This window comes from Melospiza melodia, chromosome 1 (assembly GCF_035770615.1).
Source record: "Melospiza melodia melodia isolate bMelMel2 chromosome 1, bMelMel2.pri, whole genome shotgun sequence".
Lineage (NCBI taxonomy): Eukaryota > Metazoa > Chordata > Aves > Passeriformes > Passerellidae > Melospiza > Melospiza melodia.
The window spans coordinates 158979388-159000999 of NC_086194.1; the positions used below are offsets into that span (position 1 = coordinate 158979388).

General features: G+C 34.8%; 1 protein-coding gene across 3 annotated transcripts in view; it reads left to right on the top strand.

Annotated features, from left to right (window-relative positions):
• CSMD3 (CUB and Sushi multiple domains 3) overlaps positions 1 to 21612 on the top strand; it is a 588763-nt gene that overhangs the window by 260518 nt on the left and 306633 nt on the right. For all 3 annotated transcript variants that reach the window (XM_063173375.1, XM_063173384.1, XM_063173392.1), the window contains 2 exons: positions 4338 to 4462; positions 6704 to 6825. In XM_063173375.1, the coding sequence (XP_063029445.1) occupies positions 4338 to 4462; positions 6704 to 6825 (247 nt within the window). The remainder of the gene's footprint in view (positions 1 to 4337; positions 4463 to 6703; positions 6826 to 21612) is intronic.

Here is a 21612-nt window from a genome sequence, read left to right on the forward strand (position 1 = left end):
AGAAATTGATGAAGAAAAGGCATTTTGTGCTTCTGCCTTTTCCATATTGGATTTCAGCACCACAAGATTGCTTCATCCATTTACAAATGAACCCAGATCGTATATAAACTTGCTTTTGTGACTAATATACCCAAAGAAGCATTTTTGCTTTACCAGTGTGCTTTACTAGTCTTAGCTTTCGCTAGGGTTTCATTCAAAAGTCTAATTTAGTTACCCAGAGACTACTAAATTAGTAGATCCAGTTCAGTAAGTTCATTAATCATAAATGACTAGAAGATGTGCTACAAATGATTCCTGTATTCTAAAGATTTTCTCTGAGCATTAACTTTTCATCACTTTGTGTTAGCATACTGAATTCAATTGCCATTGACTGCACCCACAAACAATTTTTTTAAATGACTATATTCTGATTCTGAAATTTTATGAGATTTTCATTCTATCCTTGATATTTTTTCTTTTTTTAGTGATCTATATCTATATTGTATACCACAATGAACAGCTTCATAATTATATCATGCTTCAGTTTTCTTGAGATTTTCAAAGCAGAAATAGTCTACTTTTAGGGGACTTCATCTAGTAAGCAGTTTGGACCAAATGTAAGTCAGGACATCAAACTGTCCTTATTTTTTCACACTATTTTTGGTCATTTGTTCCCACAATCTGTTTTCGGACTACTCTACCAGTTTTATCTAAAATAATACCTGCCCACAGTTCAGAGGTTCCCCTAAAAACCAGCTTCCACAATCTGATTTTCTCACTCCACAATATTTAGTTCTCTAACATACCAGAAGGCTGAGATCAGATCTCTCACATGTCCTCCTACAGTACCTCTGGATATGTAATAGATGTCATCAATTTTATCCTATCAAGGTTCTGTCTTTGTCCTATACCACAATCCTTCCATCATCTGAGATCCTGTCAAAGAGAAAGAAAATAAAAACTTAAAACCCTACTGAAATTGTTGCTATGTCACACATCACACAAACCCTCATCAAACTCTTGGCCGATCTTTTATTTCATTTTGTTTTAGAGCTAATGATTTTTTCCTGGTAATTTGCATGTCCTGTTTGAATCTTCATCATATTCACTTCATGGGCCTCATGCACCTGCCAATGGAGGGAAGTGACACTTTACCCTTTTGTACTCAAGTAATCAAACTGATTTTAGAGAAAGATGAATTTCTAACTGAATAACTCTAGCTCACATATTAAAGGTATTGGAAAATATTGTCATCAGAAACAAGAAGAATGTCTCCTTTGATGGCTGTGTCGGTCATTCACTTAAGAGTTGGACTCCATGATCCTTGTGGGTACCTTCCAACTCAGAATATTCTACGATTTTGTGATTCTCTGACACTAGAAAATTTGGAAAGAGTTGGAAGAATTTCCATTTTTAAGAGTGTATAGATAGATAATGGCAGCAAAATATTAAAAAATGGTAATCTTGACTATGCTTTTCAGTTCCTCAGGGACATATTTTCTTAATATTTTCTTGACAAGCTCTCTATTATTGTCTTTTTTTAGTTGATCTTCCATAGGAACTAATCTTTTGCTCTTCTATTTTCTTTCTTAGACTGGTACTTTATGATCTGCTTATCTAATTGCCCTTAGTAGGTCTCACTCACACAGCATATATGTCAAAGATTTTGTAAATTATGCAATCCCACTCTGAGTCCAGTCATATGCTTATGGTCATATGCTATTAAATATCAGTTTAATATCAAAACTAATTCGGACAAGTAAAGTGGACTTCATAAATGTATACTTTTCTAGATGATAGAAATAATTATCATGCTTGTACAGTCTTCATGATTATTCAGACCTCTGGGATGTTTGCCTGTTACAGTTGCTTTTTTTTAACCAAGAGTTTAATTTTATTTGTAAATGGTGTACTTCCTGCTCGGCATTTCCTCTTTAAATCACTCCATGGCTAGTTAAAGGAAATATATCACCATGTTATTTTTCTTCACGTGTTCCTTTTTCTTTTCCTGATAATAAAGATCCTCATATTTTCTCAGCATGACTTTCTGAAGGAGATGATTATGAAAATCTAATCTTGAGAAAGATATTCGTGTCTTCCCAATTGCTACCCCTTGAACTTTCCTAACCATATAGTCCCTGTAGCAGCTGTGCATAACTTTTTTAATTAGTTATAGACAACCTTTGTGTTTCATAGTTTTGAACTATCCTCCAACTCGATGATCTGCCTGCTGGGTCTTTTTCCTCAGTCACCTATAAAAGCCTTTTATCCTTACATTGCAAGGGCCTTTACATTATATTTACTTTCTTTATTTCAGTTTTTCACTTTTATATCTCCTTTTTTGGTGGATTCTGCAGCTTTTCTTTATCCCATTCTTTCACAAAAATTCTTAGTCAAACAGGAACTGTTTTGGAACATTTTATAGAGCTGTTACCCACTGTCAAATCCTCCTTTTCTGAGATATCTGTTCAGGTGACTCTATCATCTTTCATGTCCTCATTTTCTTAGTATCTATGTCCCTGTAAGGCCCAGGTACTTCTCAGATTTCATCAACTATTTTGTGCTAACACTGTTCTTTTTCAAATATCTAACATTTCTAACTCCCTTAAATTAATTCTTTTTCTGATAAGTATCAATCCTCTTTAGCAGCTTTTTTCATCATAGATTAATAGATTACCTGAAAAAAGTTATTCTCTGGATTGTGCCTGTTTCTTTTTCTCTCTGCCTTTGTGAATTGAAGGATTGCAACACTAAAATGGCGTTCCATCCATCCATCCATCCATCCATCCATCCATCCATCCATCCATCCATCCATCCATCCATCCATCCATTGTCAGATAACTACATGGCTTACAGTGTTAAACAGGAAGGCTGCTATATCAAACTCTTGGGGAGTTACTGCACATTTAATCTTAAAATACCTAGAGAATTGCATTCAGAGTGTAGCCAAGATCTTGTAAGTCATATGTGTGTATAAAGCATTTTACACTTTGCAGCTGTGGCAGACAAGCCTTTAAAAACAGCAGGCTGAAATTATGAAGTGTGAGGTACTGATATCAGAGAAAGGCCTGATGTATTGGCTATTTTCAGCTATAATCAGGATTTGAAACCATAATGATATTTAAAGGAAAAGACTTAAGAATATACATTTATATATTGATTTATTCAACTTTTCTGGAACGAACAGCTCTTTTCCCTCTTCCCACCTAGCCCCAATCCTCCTCTCAGAAAAACTTAACAAACAACAATAAAAAACAAACAAAACCAACCAACAAAAACAAACAAAAAATGAACCCAACAAACAAACAACAAAACAAACAACCAAAAACATTTTTCTGGACTTCTTGTTTTGTCCTGAGCTGTTTCCAGCACCAGATGTCAGCTTCATATGAGAAAGTATAAAACCTTTTCAATCCAGCATTATAACTTCATAAATTATCACAGCTAAACACCTCCAAATATGTTTTTAGAACTCTTTTATTTTCTTCCATTAATTTGAGAAACAAATGCCAGTTAAATGAGCAAATCCTCACATTCTAGTAACTTTCCTTTCTTGTAACTTATCTAGTAGATGTTACATTTAAAATCTTTTTACTTGCAAGAGTACAGCGACCACTTCTACGAAGTTAAGACTTCACTGCAAGCTTAATTAAAATCTTGACCTTCTAAACAAAATATAAAACAGTGCTATAATTAGTATTCTTAAAATAATACAAATTAATATATTATACTTTTAATAATAATATATTAATTTTTAAATACAAGAAACATTATTAATATCTAGCCCTTTTTCTCTGGTATTATGCTCCACCTTCCAATGCCCTCCAGCTCAAAAGCACTAGATTTCCTCAAGAACAATCAGGGCTGGAAGACATTCACAGCATATTATTTATGAACTGAGGTCTTCACTGAGAGAAATAAAATGTTTATAATAGGAACTTCTCTTTCAGTCTTGCAGTTGACCTTTTGCCTTTTCTTCCGGGTGATTCCCTTATTGCTTTCCCATTCTTTCCCAACTTCAATGAACATGAATAACTACTTTTAGTTACACAATGTCTAGATTTGTCAAATTTTTACTGTATGGAGGTCTGAAGTTAGGTCAGAAAATAGTCACCTGACCTCCAAATGACTGTTAAAAGAGACAAACCAGCTCCAGCCAAAGTAGGCCCAGGGAGGGCTGAACAGCGTGCACTATCAGGCTAGTACAAAGCCTTCAGCATTTTACTATTGAGAGCAGAAATTTCTGGATTACACATTAGTATTGTTTGTCAGGACCATCATATCTAAAGGAATAGGAACAATGGACTGCTATCTATTTGTTAAAAAATGCTTATTTTTATGTCATTGTTTGATTTTAGCTTGGGAGCAACGGTACAGTTCTCCTGTGATGAAGATTATGTGCTACAAGGTTCCAAAAGTATCACCTGTCAGAGGATAGCTGAAGTTTTTGCTGCATGGAGTGATCATAGGCCTGTGTGTAAAGGTAAACAGAAATTCTTACCCTCACAGTGATTATTCCATTTGGCATCTATCCATTGTTTGATAACCAATCCTATTCAATTTTTTGTAAGTATCTGAAATTTTAATCCTAGTGTCCTCACTTTCTTAATAAAAAAAGATTCTCCTATGCTGTTTTGTTTAACATGAACTTTGTATTTCAGCATGCTTGCTTCAGTAGGCGACTTATATTATAAATTTTGCTTCATAAGGAGCTGACACAAACCTATCACACCCTAATTATTAGAACTTATCAAGATGGACATCAAAATCACAGTGATTAAATATAAAACCAGTAATTCATCAAGCTTCCTCATTACACATTTTATAAGCAGATAAGAAATTCTTGAGTTTATAATAGGTAAGTAGTGAAGTAACAAGTCTACACCTGGTTTTGACCCCAAGCAAATGGATAAAGGGCAAAAAATTCAGTGAAAGAAGAAAAGCACAAAATAATTTTGCTGAAAATATTTGATGACCTAATACAGCAGCAAGTGGTATGATGAATACCTGAATCATGGAATGAAAGTATTAGTGTGTAGGTACAGATCAGATATTAATATATAATGAAATTATTAATGCACACAAGTACACAGAATTTGTCCTAATCACAACAGGGTTTTCTTTTCTGGATTTCAAACTTAAAGTACTGGAAACAAGTGTCTGTTAGGAATATTTAAAATCAGTATAAATAATAGACATTGTGTGTCAAAGACATAGATTTCATTCCACTGTAGAACAACATGGTTCCTTTGAGACCTTCACTATGAGGCTACACCAAGAAAAGGCAGCAAACAAAGCTCATATTTCTTCTGTAGCACCCAGGCAAAGGAGCTGTGCTTTACATTCCAACTCTGCCCCAAAGGATGGACTCACATGTTCAGATGGAGCAGCAGATTTTCTAGAACACTCACTGTTTTTCCTCTCCTGACTTACTTCCCACATACAAGCTCCAAGTCATGCAATTTCTTATGAAATATATAAACAAAAATGCTTGGCATTAGTGTTACTGGTGACCCTAATGTGGTCAGCAACTGGTCCTAAATGAGGAGCCTTCCTCTCACCTCTCTACCCTCTACTTCTTTCCAAGGAGCTGGTGTGACTTTGAACACACTCATCACCAGAGAACTGCTTCTCTGAGGGTGGTACATTCTTTCTAGAGAGTAATGTCAGTGAAGGAACAAGCCTTCATCCAGCAGCAGCTGCATCCCGTGTTCAGGATTGATCAAATACATATGCTATGTGAAAGTGCAGTGCAACTCTCGGATTATTTCACATATCTAAGTGTCAATTTGTTTTATTCAATTATGCAAGACAGTCTGTCAGAATTCAGCGGAAGAAATAGTTCTTTAGCTTTTGCAGTTTATGTGGTGTCATAATAATCACTGGAGAAATAGGATGGGCTCATGTTTAGTTGAGGTTTCTTGTCAGTTTTACATCTTCATACATGAAAAGTTAACCAGTAGGGCATTCAGCAAAGATCTGAATATCAAGGAAAAAACAATAAAAGTGTTATTGACTTCAACAGACTAGGAATTTAGTGCCTTGAAAGTGTCACTTGAAAGCACAAAGGACACAGTTTATATCCTTTGTTTTATTCATGACAGAGATGCAAGCTATGTAAATAAGAATATTTTTTTTACTGACATGCTATTGTAAATAACCATACAGACTTTGAATTGAAAATAAATACCCTTGGTAATCTTTAGAAATAGATAACACTGTTTTGTGTTAGTCTAACTTTTACAAGATTCATTTAAATTTTTCAGTGCTTTGGCCTTTGATTCAATGGGTTGTACAGGGGTTATAGAAGAAAAAAATGCTGACATGCCATACATCAACACATATGCACAAAAAACCCACCTATGCACAGTGATAAAGGTTTCTACTATTTAAATTTGTCTTTCAAGACATTAGTGAAGGTGGAATAAGTTAGTCTTTGAAGAATTTTAAAAATAAATAGGGCAGATTCTGATACTGTATTTACTGTTTTTCCTCAAAATACTTTCAACATTTTTTAAGATTATAAGTTTAGACACAAGAAATCTATTTTATTTTGCCAGAATAATTAAACGTGAATGTTCTATTCTCTTGTAAGAGGTGGTTCTGTTTCTGTCCAGTGGTATTTTAATTCCTCATACCTTGATTAGTGTAAGTTAGAGATCAGTTTATGAACCTGCTACATGCGTTTTCCATGTGAATTAAAAGATGAACTTTCTTTTTGCAGTCAAAACTTGTGGATCCAATCTTCAGGGGCCTGGAGGCACTTTCACATCACCCAATTTTCCATTTCAATATGACAGCAATGCTCAATGTGTGTGGGTCATCACAGCTATCAATACCAATAAGGTAAGTTTAACATTCTGGCTTTTCTTGAAAAAAAACCCCAAAACAAACAAATCCCTCCACCTCCAGCCCCCCAACCCTAAACCAACCAAACAAAGAACACATAGACCATAACACTTTTCACTAATACGATTTATCTCTACAGTCCAGGTTTTGTACTAGGTGCATTTCAGATATTTTTAAGAAATGTCTGACACCAGATGACTATGGACAGATGTTAAAACCTCTTGTTTCCCCTAAGATAGTTTTAGTTTTTGTATGCCAAGTAGATACTCTCATGTTTTTTATGTCATTCTCCAACTTAATTCCCAGAAGCAACTCTCCAATGGTATGAGGCAATTTCATGGGCCCACTAGTATTGTGTTATAAGTGGAAGAGCTATTTTGTGTGTGTTTATATCATGTTTGGCCTTTGACTGTGTGAGAAATCACTGAAGTTCCTGAATTCACTTTCCCTTTGTGAGGAACTGCTTCGAAGATGTTTATCCTATTGTCTGAACCATTGTAATAAAATCCCATGTACTTTATACCTACACTTTAAAGCAAAAGTACTGAGAGTTCTGATAATGTCAAATGAGTCAAAGTGGAGCAATTAAGCTAAGTTATGACACCAGTTGTCTTTAATCTCAAGAACTAAACACCTGGAAGCAATGGCTATATTCTATTTGCAGGTGTATCATTTTGCGTGAACTGAGTGTAATGGACTTGTTTAGATGTAATAAAACATAAATTAGCTGTGTAGCTCAGGAATGTTTTATGAAAGACTATCATCATCTGTGTTTTCTGGTACAAGGATATGTTTTACCTCTAAATTTTGTTTTATATTGCCATCTGCATCACACTCCATTAACTGCTCAGATAGGCCTATAAGGCCCGCTCCTTTACACCTGAATTCATCAGAGGACTCAGTGAAAACCTGACTATTTTCAAAATTTCAAAACCCTTTTAGCTACACTGGTGTATTTTTCACTCTAATTCTGCAAAGTCCTGTGTGGAAGCCATCCTTATGTTCCACTTCAGTAAAAGAAAAAAGGATATTTATACAACTGATTAGAATTTTATAATCAAAATTATAAATGTGTTTAGGGAGGAGGTAATTTGTTTGTTTGATCCTTGTTACAGGGAATACTAATCAAATTAATCCAACTTATAGGTCATAAAAAAAGTGTGAACAGTTCTTGAAAAATTATTCAGTCTCTGTTCCACAGATGGGCAAAAAGTTGAAAAGTAATATTAAAGATTTCTCATCCCAAAGAATTTTCCTATTTTTATTTCTTTAATTAAAAACTACTTGTGAGCAAGATGAAATCTGTATACATGTCTAGAATTTCTGAAAGTTTTGTCAAATGTGCCAGCTGAATTTAGTATCATACCATTTGAGGAAATGAAACACAGCTACCACACATTGTACAAGTTCTCTAAATGGACTGAAAATCTTCAATGAGCAGTTGAATGAATTTAAGACCCATTAGGCCATACTTTGCACCAAGGGCATGTCTACATAAAAAAAAGAAAGGCCAAATAAGATTTAGACATTCCACCATTGGTAGAAGCAAACCCTTGAGCTCACAAACTGGTACATATTTACTGGCAAGTCACAGGTGACTGCAGCTTTAAGATTTTAATGACCTGGAGCTTGTTAAGGATTACATTTTGCTGGTGATATTCATGTCTTAATGCTGCCCTCCTTCTCCCTCCCTGCCAATTCACAAGATGGTGACACAGTGTTAGCTCAAAACCTCAGAACTTTGCTTTTACCAAAATTATTTTTATGGGAATATTTAAAAACATTATTACTCAAATTTCAAAGTCTTATTTTCCTTTGAAATTTCCACTTTCTGAATTTATAGAACTGCAGAAAATTAATTGAATAAATGTTTTGTCTCTGGTTGTCGGTGTGGTTGACAGAGTTACAGAATGATTGAGGTTGGAACGAACCTCTGGAAATCTTGTAGTTGAACTCCGCTGCTCAAGCAGAACCGCCTAGAAGCAGCTGCCCAGACTTTTATATCTCAGAAGATGGTGTCCCCATAACCTCTCTGGGCAACCCGAGCTAGTGCTTGCTCACCCCACAGGGGAAACTATTTCCTGATGTTCAGAAGGAACCTCCTGTGTTTCAGTCTGTGCCCTCCAGTCCTGTCACTGGTCCCCACGGGAAAGAGCTTTGTTTCATCTTCTTTACATCCTCCCATCAGGAGTTTATAGACATTGAGATTCAGTGATCCTCTTCTTCTTTAGTGTAAACAGGCTGAGCTGTCTTAGCCTTACATGAAAGAAGTTCCAATCCCTTAATCTTTTTAGTGCCCCTTCACTGCACTTACTCTAGTACCTTCCTGTCTTGCTTGTACTGGGCAGGTGCAATTGTTTTCCTTTCTCTCAAAACACTTGAAAAAAACCCAAGTTATTCCACATATAAAAATTCCAATTCTAATGAAAATAAAATTGGCCCTCTCTTTAGTCAGAGATCATTCCTGCTATAGTTCAAATAAAATGTGCTTAAGCTTTATTCTACACTGATTTTTTTTCATGAAACTGTAAATACTGCAAAATAGCATATGATCATATGAAAACTTTCCTAGTACCTGAACAGTTCCATATTCTTATATGGAACACCATAAGAATACACACAGTTTTAATACTTGGGGATGAATCAGAACTCCTATATTTAACTTCTGGTGGCTTAGCAAAATACTTCAGTATATGTATGCTTCAGTTTGATTTTATTTACAAAGCAGAGTTTCAGTGGCATGAATGGCTACTGTAGGAGTGACTTCTCTAGGAAGGGATCAGAAGTGGCCCCCATATCAGACTGAGACAGTTCCAGCTGACTCCAAGACAGACCCACTATAGGACACCATCAGGCAAGCTGGTGGCATCTCTGTGATAATTTATTTGAGTAAGGGCAAAAAAAGGCTGTACAAGAGCAGCTGAAGGAGGTGAATGAGAATACTCAAGAGAAATAACCACACAGACACTACAGGCAGAGCAGAAGGAGTGGAAGAAGGCACTCCCTGTGCTGGATCAAGGATTCCCCTGGAGCCCCTGTAGGGTGCCACTGATGCAGGCTGTCCCCCACGGCTCACAGAGTCCATGGCGGGGCAGAGATCCACCTGTGGTGTGTGCAGGACATGTGCCTGAAGAGGTGGGTGTGCCTGAAGGAAGCTGTGACCCCGCGGAGCCCAAGGTGGATCAGGTTTCTGACAGGACCTGTGACCCCGTGGGAGGAGCACACTGGAACAGATTTTGAAGAACTGCAGCCTTGTGGGAGAGACCCGTGTTGGAGAAGGGTGTGAAGAACTATTCCCTGTGGGAGGCCTCTAACTCTGGAGCAGGGAAAGAGCATGAGGAGGAAGGAGCAGCACAGATGAAGTGTTACACACTGACTGCAGCCCCCATTTCACATTCCCCTTTGCCACTTTGGGAGAGAGGAGGGGGCAGAAGAGTCAGGAACAAAAATCTGAATTTGAGCCCATGAAGAAAGGGGTTGGGATGATGGTGGGTTTATATTTGTTCTTATTTGTCACTTTCCTACTCTAATTTTAATTGTCAGTAACTAAAACAAGTTTTCACTAGATTGAGTTTGTTTTGTCTGGGACACTAATTACTGAGCAATCTCCCTGTCCTTATCTTGACCCATGGGCTTTTTCATCCAGTTTTCTCATTCTGTGCTGCTGAGGGGTAGTGATGGAGTGACTTGGTGAGCATCTGACAGGCAGCTAAAGTTAAATTAGCACACCTTTCATTTAAATACTCTGAAGATATAGTGTGAAAACAATAATTAGAACAGGTCACTTATTTAAAATGAGATATGAACATTTAGATACAGCCATAACAAGGAATACCTGTTTGTTGGTGGTACATTAGTATTATACCAGTAATAAGAATACAAAGAAGTAATGTTAGGTTAAGCAAGAAATTTTATTTCAAAGTGTAAGTTGGACTCTGTTTCTGAACTTCTGTAATCTACTACTGAAATTGCTGCACTCTGAGTTAGATTCATCATGGGCACATTGTAGTGCTAGGAACTATATTATAATAGTTTCAATATTACCCAGAAAATACTGTTCTTTGCATGGTGTTGGTTGGAATAATAGCTCTTTGATATTGCAATGAAATGCAGATACACAGGAATTATGGAGTTTTTTAACTAAGGAACAGATAAAAGGTTTACAATGTTATCTGGAACAATATTCAGGTATGTTTATAGTTTTCAGAAAAGGTGTCTTGCACTGATTAGAAGAACATTACCTTGTTGAGATTAAAAGAAAAAGAGATCTTTTCACAAGTTAGATCAATTTGTTTTTATGATTTATTGAGGAACTTGCATGTATAAAGTCTTTGCTTATATAATCAGTGGTTTAACGTGTTTGGTTTTGATTCATGCTAAAATTGCCTTACTGTTCTGCACACAATATTGCTGGCCTTGTATGACTGCTAGAAGGCATACAAATTGGGAGAAATAATGGGTAAAACAAGTATTCACCATGTCATGAAGTAGAATTATAGTGGAGAATTTGTATCATAATTGTAGTGAAGGATCCAGGGGTGGATTTTTTGTAATTTTTCATAATTTTTGCTTTTGTTCTGTGTTGTGAAAATGTATTTTTGGATTTGATGTAGGAAACTTTGTTTTCTGTTTAATTTATTTAGGGATTTTTGGTTGTTCTGAGTGAAGATTTTATTTTGAATATGGATTTTAATGATGTTTTGTGCCTTGAAGTCAAAAACCTCACTGATGTATAAATGAAGATTTGTCATTAAGAGGTTTTTATAATGACTACAACAAATAATGTGATGATATTCATTATAAAATGACAATATTTACAATATTCTACATCACAGCTGTGAGAACCAGGATGACTTCATCATCCTGGTACTTCAGGGATGCTACTGGTTACATACTTTGCAGCAAAATAGCTATGAAACGAAGAATCTTTTAAGGGAGAATGCAATAGATGAAAGACCCTGAAAAACTCTTTAACTCTAGTATAAATGGCTTTATGCAAGACTGAATCTAGATAATTTTCTCCCAAACTGATTTCAGAAATATGTTTGATAACAGCACCATATAGTTGAATGAAATGTTTCCCACTCAATTATCTGCTTCCTTATCTTTGTACTGCATTATAACAGGTCTCTTGCCTCATACATTTAATTAGATATACTGTTCATGCCCAAGCCTTGTTGACAGTGGAGTACGGCCAACTGAAACCCTCAAACATGGCCAGAGATGACAGTGAGTTCACTATTGGAAAGTAGAATAAAAATTATTTGTGAAAGGAAAGTCATGTGGATGGACTCCAAATTAAAACTCGTTGATGAAGGTGCACTGACACATCTGATGTGATCAGTGAGATCCCCATATTTTCATTGTTCTTGTGCATGTTTTCTGCATTCTTATTCTTATATTAGGATCCTGTTCTCTGGAGCTGATCTGTTTAAGAGAAAACAACTAATTTTTCAATAATTAATATTGTGATTAGAATATTTATAACTATGATGTACAAAGCTCTTAATAACCATTCAGCGGAAAAAGAAATATGAGCAATTGATATATAACTTTACAACAGTGAAATACCGATGGCTGCCTGTATGGTATCACACAAACATATTCTTCAAACCTTCTCAATGCCTTGTACCTTGCTTTGTTGCCCTCTTAGGAGGGAAATTTCAGATTCTCTGTGAAGTTCAGTACCTGCACATGTCTTTTCCAACAGTATATGATAAAGGAAATTATGGACAGTTTTCCCATTTCTGGGTTGTCCTAATATGTTTTCCATATAGTGTTTTATATACGCCAATGAAGTGGTTGTTGCCACTTTTATCCATGGCTACTCTGGAATCAACAAAAGCTTTGTTGATGAAAAATAGCAAAGCTTTAATTACAGGGATCTACTTGAAAGAACATTAAGGAAAATCATATCTTTCTGTGGAACTCTGAAGAAGCAACAAAATTTAAACTTTACTCGTCTTCATCTGTGCTGCATATATTATTAATCCTTGGGTCCCTTGAAAAATTTCTTGTGAATATCTGAACAGAAATGAGAACAATATTTTCTCAATTTGGACTCCATTTCATTACATCTTTCACATCTAGTAAGGGAAATACCTGGGTATCTTTTGGGATACTGTATAAACTCATCAGTTAGGTTCTGGGCCATGCTACGTATTGCCAGTAATTTATTCTGACATTAGGTAAAGGGATAATTTTATGTTTACATTTTGAGTAGTAAACTGTATTTTCAAGATTTAATTCCCATCTCCTCCCCAATGCATTTTCTTGTACATATTTTCTCCTAAAAAATTAAAAACTATTTTCCTTTCATTGTTTTGTAGGGAAAAAAAAAAAAAGGAAGGAAGGACTACAAAATGATGAATTTTAAATTTAATGCCAGGCTAAAATACCAGTGAAATGTGAATTAGGGCTAAAGTTAACCATATAAAAATACCAGTGAAATCTGAATTAGGGCTAAAGTTAACCAGAGTTCAAGTCTTGTGGATTATACTTGCTGATTTTTTTCTAATCCAGAGTGGCAGAAACACTGTGGAAAATGTCAGTGCTAGAATGGCAGACTTTCTGACAGATCTCAACCACATTCACACCACCATTCACATATCATTCATCACCAAACATCAAGAAGGAGAAAAATAAGCAAAAGGGTTTCTTTAAAAAAAAAATCAAGCTTTTTTTTTAGAATTGTAAGAAGAAATTATATATGGTGAGCCAACTGCTAAATTTAGATGGATCAGAAAACTAGGTCCTGGTTAGTTTTGTATGACAGGAATTTTTTTTTTAAAAATTTACCTGTATGTTATCTTTTGTCATCACCATATTCTATCTTGAATGTATTTCAATCATAAAAATCTCCTTACTGCTTGCATAAATACATTCTTTAAAATGTATTCTTTAGAATATAGGTTTTTGAAAGTTTGACAGTGTTCACATTGTTATCCTTTTATCTATTGAATTTTGAAATAATTTTGAAATTAAGAATGGCATGCTTGAGAGCTGGGAGATAGCTGACTTTTGTTTTTGGCCTTAGGGTTCTTTTAATCATTGTACTTGCTAAGGATTTTTAGATTTTGGAAGTTGCATTTTTTATTTGGTTTGTTGGGTTTTTATGTGGATGTCAGTTGTCTGTTAGGAAATCTATAATCTGAGTTTTGTTGAAATGGCAGAGCTTACTGAAAATTTATAACATCTGTTTCCAATTGCTGTAGTCCTTTACTTTCTAAGAAACTGTCTGAATAATTCAAAGTATCTGGGAAATTCCTCACATGACATTTTCTGCAAGTTTGGAGAATTATACTGAGGGAATATATTGCAACCATTCCTGAAATAATATTAAATATGGTTGTCATTTAATCACTTTGTATTAAAATAGTCTTTTTTTAAAATATGTTTTTACATTCAATTCTTCCCTTCCTCCTTCCTTATGTCCTTAAGTTGCTGTTTTCTTCCTGCAAGAAAAATGAATCTTTCAATTTCTGAGCTTTCTTGCTTTTAGACCAAGCCAAAAATAAGCAAAAAAAAATATTCAGAAAAGCACTGAGTATTTACATTTAATTTTCCACAGCTGTGTTTTTTTGTTAACCATGTCAAAACTGTCAGTGGAACATTTCCTAAGCTTGCTGTTAAGCCTAAACCCAGTTGCCATCCATATTTAATCAGGTTAACAGCATAAATCTCAAGCAGGCAGGGTGCTTCAGCATTAATTCAAAGGTCCATTTCATGAAGTTTCTTTTGGTCAGGTCTGTTGGAACAAAGCACACTGCAACTCCTTTTTACAAGCAAATCCCTCAAACTTGGCATTTCCTAAGCCTAGTGTGAAGCTGTACAGTGGGTGTTACAGTCAGTGAAATGATTAAAAACGTATGAACATACTCAACTCGCTCTAAACTTATATTTTCCACATAATTGTGTTCTTCATCCATTCAGATTAAAAAGGCTGCTCTTGTATTTATCTATATTAGATAATGCATTTTTATCTTATATGAAACTAGAAAGTACAAATATATATTTTCGTTCTGTTCAGAACACAATAAATTTCTTTGTGGTGTTGGCTACGCTATTCTTCCATATTGTTCGTGTACATTTTGATCCAGTTAAAATATCTGAGTCACATATATACTACAGTTAAAAACTCTTGGAAATATATGTGGACAGAGGGGAGATTCTCTCAGCAGAATAAGAGCACAGAAGGAAATCCAGCTATTCCTATGCTAGGAAGCTAACAGGTTTGGCTATGAGGGAACATGCTAAGCTGTTAAAAAAGAGAATTTGGAATCAGGAAGTCTGTGCAGTAGTAGAGGGATAAATGACTTGTCGCTTCATCCTGAAATTTGGCTATAGGTCTTCATTATGAAAGGAGGACTGGTTCATTATCTTAATTATTGTAAACTTTTTTTCCTGCTATGTCTGTGACTATAGGAGTGATGTTTCACACTCTGAAAACATGAGCATAGGGAATGGGTGAGATTGTGCTTATTGCAATAGCTACAACAAAAGTAATTATTTCTCCTTGAGCCATTAGCAATAATAGATTTTAGCTGTTGCCTGTATTTACTATACCTGGAGCTATTAACTCCACCCTTCGATAAAACTTTATGTAAAATTAAATGTCAAATTTGAATTTTAGTTCTTTTTGACTTTTTATAAATTCCCAAATTTGGTCTCAGTTATGTCTCACACCAATTCTAAATGCAAACATTTTTCTTACTTTTACTTATCATGAGTATCCACACCCAAGCTAGAACTTTTAAAAAGATTTATGTATATGACTAAGAGACTTTGATAGCAAATTTCCAGTGCTTGTACTATGAGCATTTGAGATATTTTGGTCTTTTTGGTTTGATGAATTTTTGGCACAGAACTTGTCACTTTTCTCCATGGTTGAGTTCACTTGGTTGGTCTTGTGAGTGATCTTCACAGGAAATTGTTCTGCTCAATATATACCTTTTTGTGATATTAGACTGGGAAATAGAGCTGATAGTAGTTTTTTTGATTGTTTTTCTGTTTTCTATGATGGGACTCCTTCAAAGGCTCATGGTTACCATTCTATGGTGTGATAATCTTGGCTGTCAGATGCTCCCCAGACTGATCTCTAATGCTCCTTCCTCAACAGGACAGGGGCAGAAAATATGAAGAAAAAGCTCACAGATAAAAATAAGGACAGGGAGATCAATCACTCGATACTCTCATATGCAAAGCAGACTCAGCTTGGAGAAATTAATAAAATTAACTGACAATTAAATCAGAATAAAATGGTTGAAATAAGAAGAAATCTTAATCAGCACCTTCATCTCACCCTGCAGTACCTCTGCTCCCAAAATCTTTCCTTGTAAACACAATACGCATTTGGAGTGGAACCTGAAGACTTGTTCTGAGACTTAGGTCACAGTATGATTCCCATTTTCCCATCCCTTTCAGGATGTGTGGCTGCCCATCAGGTTAGGCTGACATCAGTTAGTGACTTCTCTGCTTTCTTTTGGAACAGATGGTTTACACTCTGTGGGATTAAAAAGTGCAGATTTCTATGCTGGGTGCAAGGATATCCTTCTGAGTAACTACAGAGAGGAAGAACCAAAGCAGGGACGAGTAAATTTGAAGTCCTCAGGCCCTTCCTATGACTCCAATTATTTTACTATTTGATAATAATAACTTTTTTTCTTTTTGTAAACTCTGACACTGAGCTTAGTTTTTTGAGAGAAAGAGTGTGATTTTTTCGTTGTGCTTTTATAAATTAGTTCATTTTCCTTCTTATATCTATTACTGTCTCCTTATAGTGGTCCAGGCTAGTCATACATCCTTTCAGGCTGCCTAGAGCATCTTTATCTCCCTTTATCTCCATAGCTATGAAAGTAAAAAGAAAAAAAAAATTCTGCAAAGCAGCTTTCTGGCTGGATGGACCCCACTATGTATTGGTATGTGGGATAGTTCCTACCCAGAGACTTGACTTTGCACTTCCCTTTGTTGAACTTTGTTTTAATGGTCCATTTTTCCAGCCTGTTGATGTCCCTCTTCATGGCAGCATGACCCTCTGGCCTATTAACTGCTCATCCCTTCTCAGTTGCTGTGGCAGTCTGCCCCATCATCTCGATAACCTAGGAAGGTGTTAAAGAAGACTTGTCCCAGTATTGACTCCTGAGACACAGCATGAGTTATTGGCCCCTAGCAAGACTTTGTGTCACTGATAACCATCCTCTTGGCCCAGACCTTCATCCAGTTTTCAATCCACCTTGCTAGCCTATACGTCAAAGCCTTGTCTGTTAATATCTTGACAATGCCAAAGGCCTACCTGAAGCCCAGGTGGAAAATATCCACTGCTTTTCTTTTGGCCACCAGGTGAGTCATGTAATTATAGAAGTCTATGAAAGTTTGCCCAGCATGACTTCCCCTTGGTAAAGCCATGCTGACTACTCCTGATGATTTTCTTGTCCTTAATTTTCCAGGATTAGCTACTCCATGGTAGCAGTAATATTAAATAAAATTATACCTAGTGTAAACAATTTAGATAAAATTATAGCTAAGTCTTATAATAAATGGTTGATTCAATATTTTTTCCTTCTGAAACTATTCGTCTATGATCAAATGTATGATAACACAATTATTTTGATGGAAGAACCTGTGATTCTGTGGAAAATTATGCTGATAAAGCCAATCAATCAGACAGTGATATTTCCTTAGCTTTTACCATCAGATATAAATGGCCATTATTTACTTACTGGGAAATATTCAGACATCCTCAGCACAAAAGCAATTAACCATCCTGAGGGCATATGAGGACACTCAGATACAAACAGGATATGTTTTCTTCTCCTTGCCTAATTTCACTTCTACAGGTGACAAAGGCAACCAGAGATCATTAAGAGTCTTTGGGTAGATTTTTTTCTTGCTAGAGTAATAATGAAAAATGGGGAAAATAGGTATCTTGTGAATATTTTTCAGTGAGATGGATTTCTTATGTTTTGTTCTCATAATATGTAACTGCAAAAGAACCAATTAAACTATTGTTATGTTACAGAACAGTCTTGGATATGTTACATTCTTGGAAGGATGTTTTAATTAATATTTATTCCTTAATATTATCTAATATATAGCTCATTTAAGCTGTGTCTTAACTTAATACTTAATTACACACTTAAGGAGAAAACATTCCTTACATCTACAGAAATATCATCATTATTTTACTGGTAGAATGTCCCATTTTATGGAGGGAGAATGTTACTATACATCTGAAAATATTTTTAGAGTTAAATTTGCATTGGAAGACTCAGGATAAGAGATGCACAAGTCCGTGCAACTTTGTGTCTTTGCTGTTCCCCTTCAGAAGCAGTTCTGAGGAACGTATTCTTGCCTCTGTTACACACCATTCTGCTTTGGATGGTTTGAAATTTTTAAAAGTTGAGTACTTCACCTGGAACACTACCTTCCTTGGAAAATCTTCCGGGAGGTAATTTCATCAGGAACTAGGTACTCGAACAACTGTCTGGAAAATCAGTTGTCTGGAACACATCCTTCTGAGCATGCTCTCTCTGAAAAACCCTAGGAAGTTCTCAAAGTAGTCATTAAATATTCAATAAAACCTTTTCCCATTTTGCTGCTGAGCTGGTGTTTTGCCCAAGGAGTGGGATCTAAAGGATATATTCCAAGGCACAAAGAAGGTACACCTACAGAAATTTTGTTAGAAATTAGATCTCTGCTCCCAATGATTCCTTTAAAAATTTCTTACAAAATAATTGGAGATCAAAGTACATAGTTACAATTTTCAGAAAATCATTTTTCAAATAGGGCTTTACTTTTTCTCTGTAGAGATTGGATAATACTTATTAGATTTACAGTCTCTTATTACTATTTCTGTCTAGGTTTATAACTTCAATTTAAATCAGGCATTAAAACTTGTTTGTTGTTTTTGGGTTTATAAATAGCAAGATCAGCCCAGAATGTAGAGAGACTTTTGCCTTCTATTTAGCTACTTTTTAATTATTTTTTTTTTAGGTAATAATGCACAGGTCAGCATATTTTATTTTGAATAAAAATCCAAAACAAAACAAAAACAGGTACATGTTTTTTATATAGTGGGTACATGAAGGAAGAGGAAAGGCAAAATTCCTTTTTCCTCATAGTAGTATATAGGGATGTATTTAATAATATCCTCTGGAACAAAATTCAAGATATTATTAGCCTCTATCAGAACAATTGTAGCAGTCTTATACCTGCTGAATTAATCACAAATGCTATTATAAAGGAACAAAACTTTTAGGCACTACTGAGTATCTCTTTCTAAAAAAAGAAAATATACTAATTAATATATTGCTTAATTTTAAGATATTCTTCTTAGTTCTGAAGCCACACAGATACATATCTGATATCATTAGTTGATTCATTATGTGTGAAATGTTGGCTCAAGACTGGTGGAAAACTGTCTGAGATGGGATCTTTGAAATTTTTTTCTTCTACCTTCCAGAACCAACTTTTGGTAGTATAATCCTATTATTGAGAATCTTATAGTTCAGACATATCAATAATGAATATTTTTGTTCATAACATTGTTCCCTGATGCTATACCTTGTTATTTGAAAATATTTTGTGGTCCCTCATTTTTTTTCTATTCAGCTTTGAAAGAGACTGTGGGGCAGTGGATAAATGCAATAAATGCATAAATATATTATAGCATGATCGATGTTTGTATACATAAATAAAACCCATGGATCTTATTTCATTTGTATTAATGCTTTAATCTTGCTCTGGGAAACTGGAAAAATAGATTTTACTAGAATGCATAGATCAAGAAAAATACCTGTCCCTGTGCTTCTGATTGCTATGCATCTACTAACCAGATCAATAGCATATTAGTATGCTATACTATATACTTTAGTAATGCTAGTCTGATTTAAAAATATGTAGAATAAAGCAATAAATCATCACAGTTTTCCCTGAAGTGTTTATTCTTATGAACAACAGACTAAAAAGTAAAATAACTCATAAGATTTTACTCTAATAATAAAGTGATTCAAGGATCCTACCCAACTTTGGTTTGCCATTTATAGATTTTCAGAAAAATTAACAAAGACACTGTTAGATAACTGGTAAAACAAGACTTTTTGGAAAGTTTATTAAAATGTTTTAAGTTGTTTACTCATCTTACCCAAATTTCAATTTTTATTTTGAAAGGTTCCATCACAATCAAATTTAAATGCTGATATCGTCCAAAAACCTGTTCAGTTGACGATTGTAGTCAGTTGACTTTGCTAAAGGGAATAGTCAACACTATGAGCAGTGCAAGTCCGACTGACTTTGAGCGTGATCTAACTAAAGCTGACATTGTAAAACAAGGACTCTGAAAACAAAGCCTTAAGACCTCTTATTTTCTTGCTCATTGGCGTATTTGGAAGGATTTGAAGTACATTTTCTATTGTACATTTTGTGTGTACTCTGCATGTCAAAGGATGAATTTCCAAGAAGTATCCAGGGTTTATTTTTACAGTAGGAATATGTAAAGGCTTTTACAGTACACGTGTACTAAATTAGTTTCCTGATGGATATTGACAGCTCTGCTGTTTCTATACGTTGCTTTTGCTCAATTTGTGCAAATTCCCTTAAAACTAAATATCTTCAATATCAGCTGACAAGCACATTTGTTAAATAAATGGCAAGTATACTTTACCAATTCCAAAATTTGTGCTGTAAATCATGTGAGGTTATGTTAAACCTGTTTGAAATCGGTTGCGTATTAACTGTTTCATACAGCTCATTTACTTTTAATGACCTGGAGTTAAGAAATACTTCATTGGTACTACAGAATGTTTAGAGTAGGCTTAGCAACCAGTTTTAACCCTCTTCCAGTAGAGGTATGCATGGTGAACAAAATGATTTACTGTCTCAAGGAATAATATTTTGACTTCTACTGCACCTAAAATATGCTTCTATTTGGTGACTGCTGTTTCTGATTTTAATTTACTAGTGTCAATTTTGCACAACGATGAAGCATTTTCTAATTTTCGGTTGAAATGGAAACTTTTAAGAAGAAATATGGGTAATGGACTCACAAGAATAAGATTATCAAATGTTAATGTTTCAAATTACTTATAGTCAGTTCCTACAATGTTTTTTTAATATATTCTAACATTTTTGAAGTCATTAATGACACCATTGTTTCTTATAGTCTTAAAAATGTGACTGTTTCACATTTTTAATGTGAAAAGAATATTATAAAGAATATTATACAAGACAAATGTAGACTAAGCTATGCACATGTGGCTTTATCGAACTACAGTTTTCGATATCCTGCCTATTGCATTGTCATAGTTTTAGGTGAGTTAGAAAGACAATGAGAAAAAATTCTTGTAATTAAACGTCCTTCTCTGAAAAATTTTAATGGAGAAATAAATTATAAACTTTAAAAATATACACTTATTTAGATTAAAAATTAAAATTCAAAAAGCTCTCTTTATCATAGAAAATAATTTCAGATTGTAGAAAAGTGGGAGATTATATCAGAGCAGCCATATTAGAACTGAGTCATCAATAATTTGGATATTCACTGCAGAAAAGTGGAAAGATTGAAGCTGAAGTCTAGTGCAAAGGTTGAAGCTGAAGCCTATGCTTTGAACAAAAAATCAGTTTTGGTTATTTATTCATCCTCCACAATATTCCTCAATGAGACAGATATTTTTCAGAATTTTCTCAGCTTTTTATTTGTGGGCATTGTTAAAAAAGAATGACAAAGATCTTACTTTTCTGCAGTGAAATAAAGAAAAGATTTTTTTTTCATTCCTATTTAAAAAACCA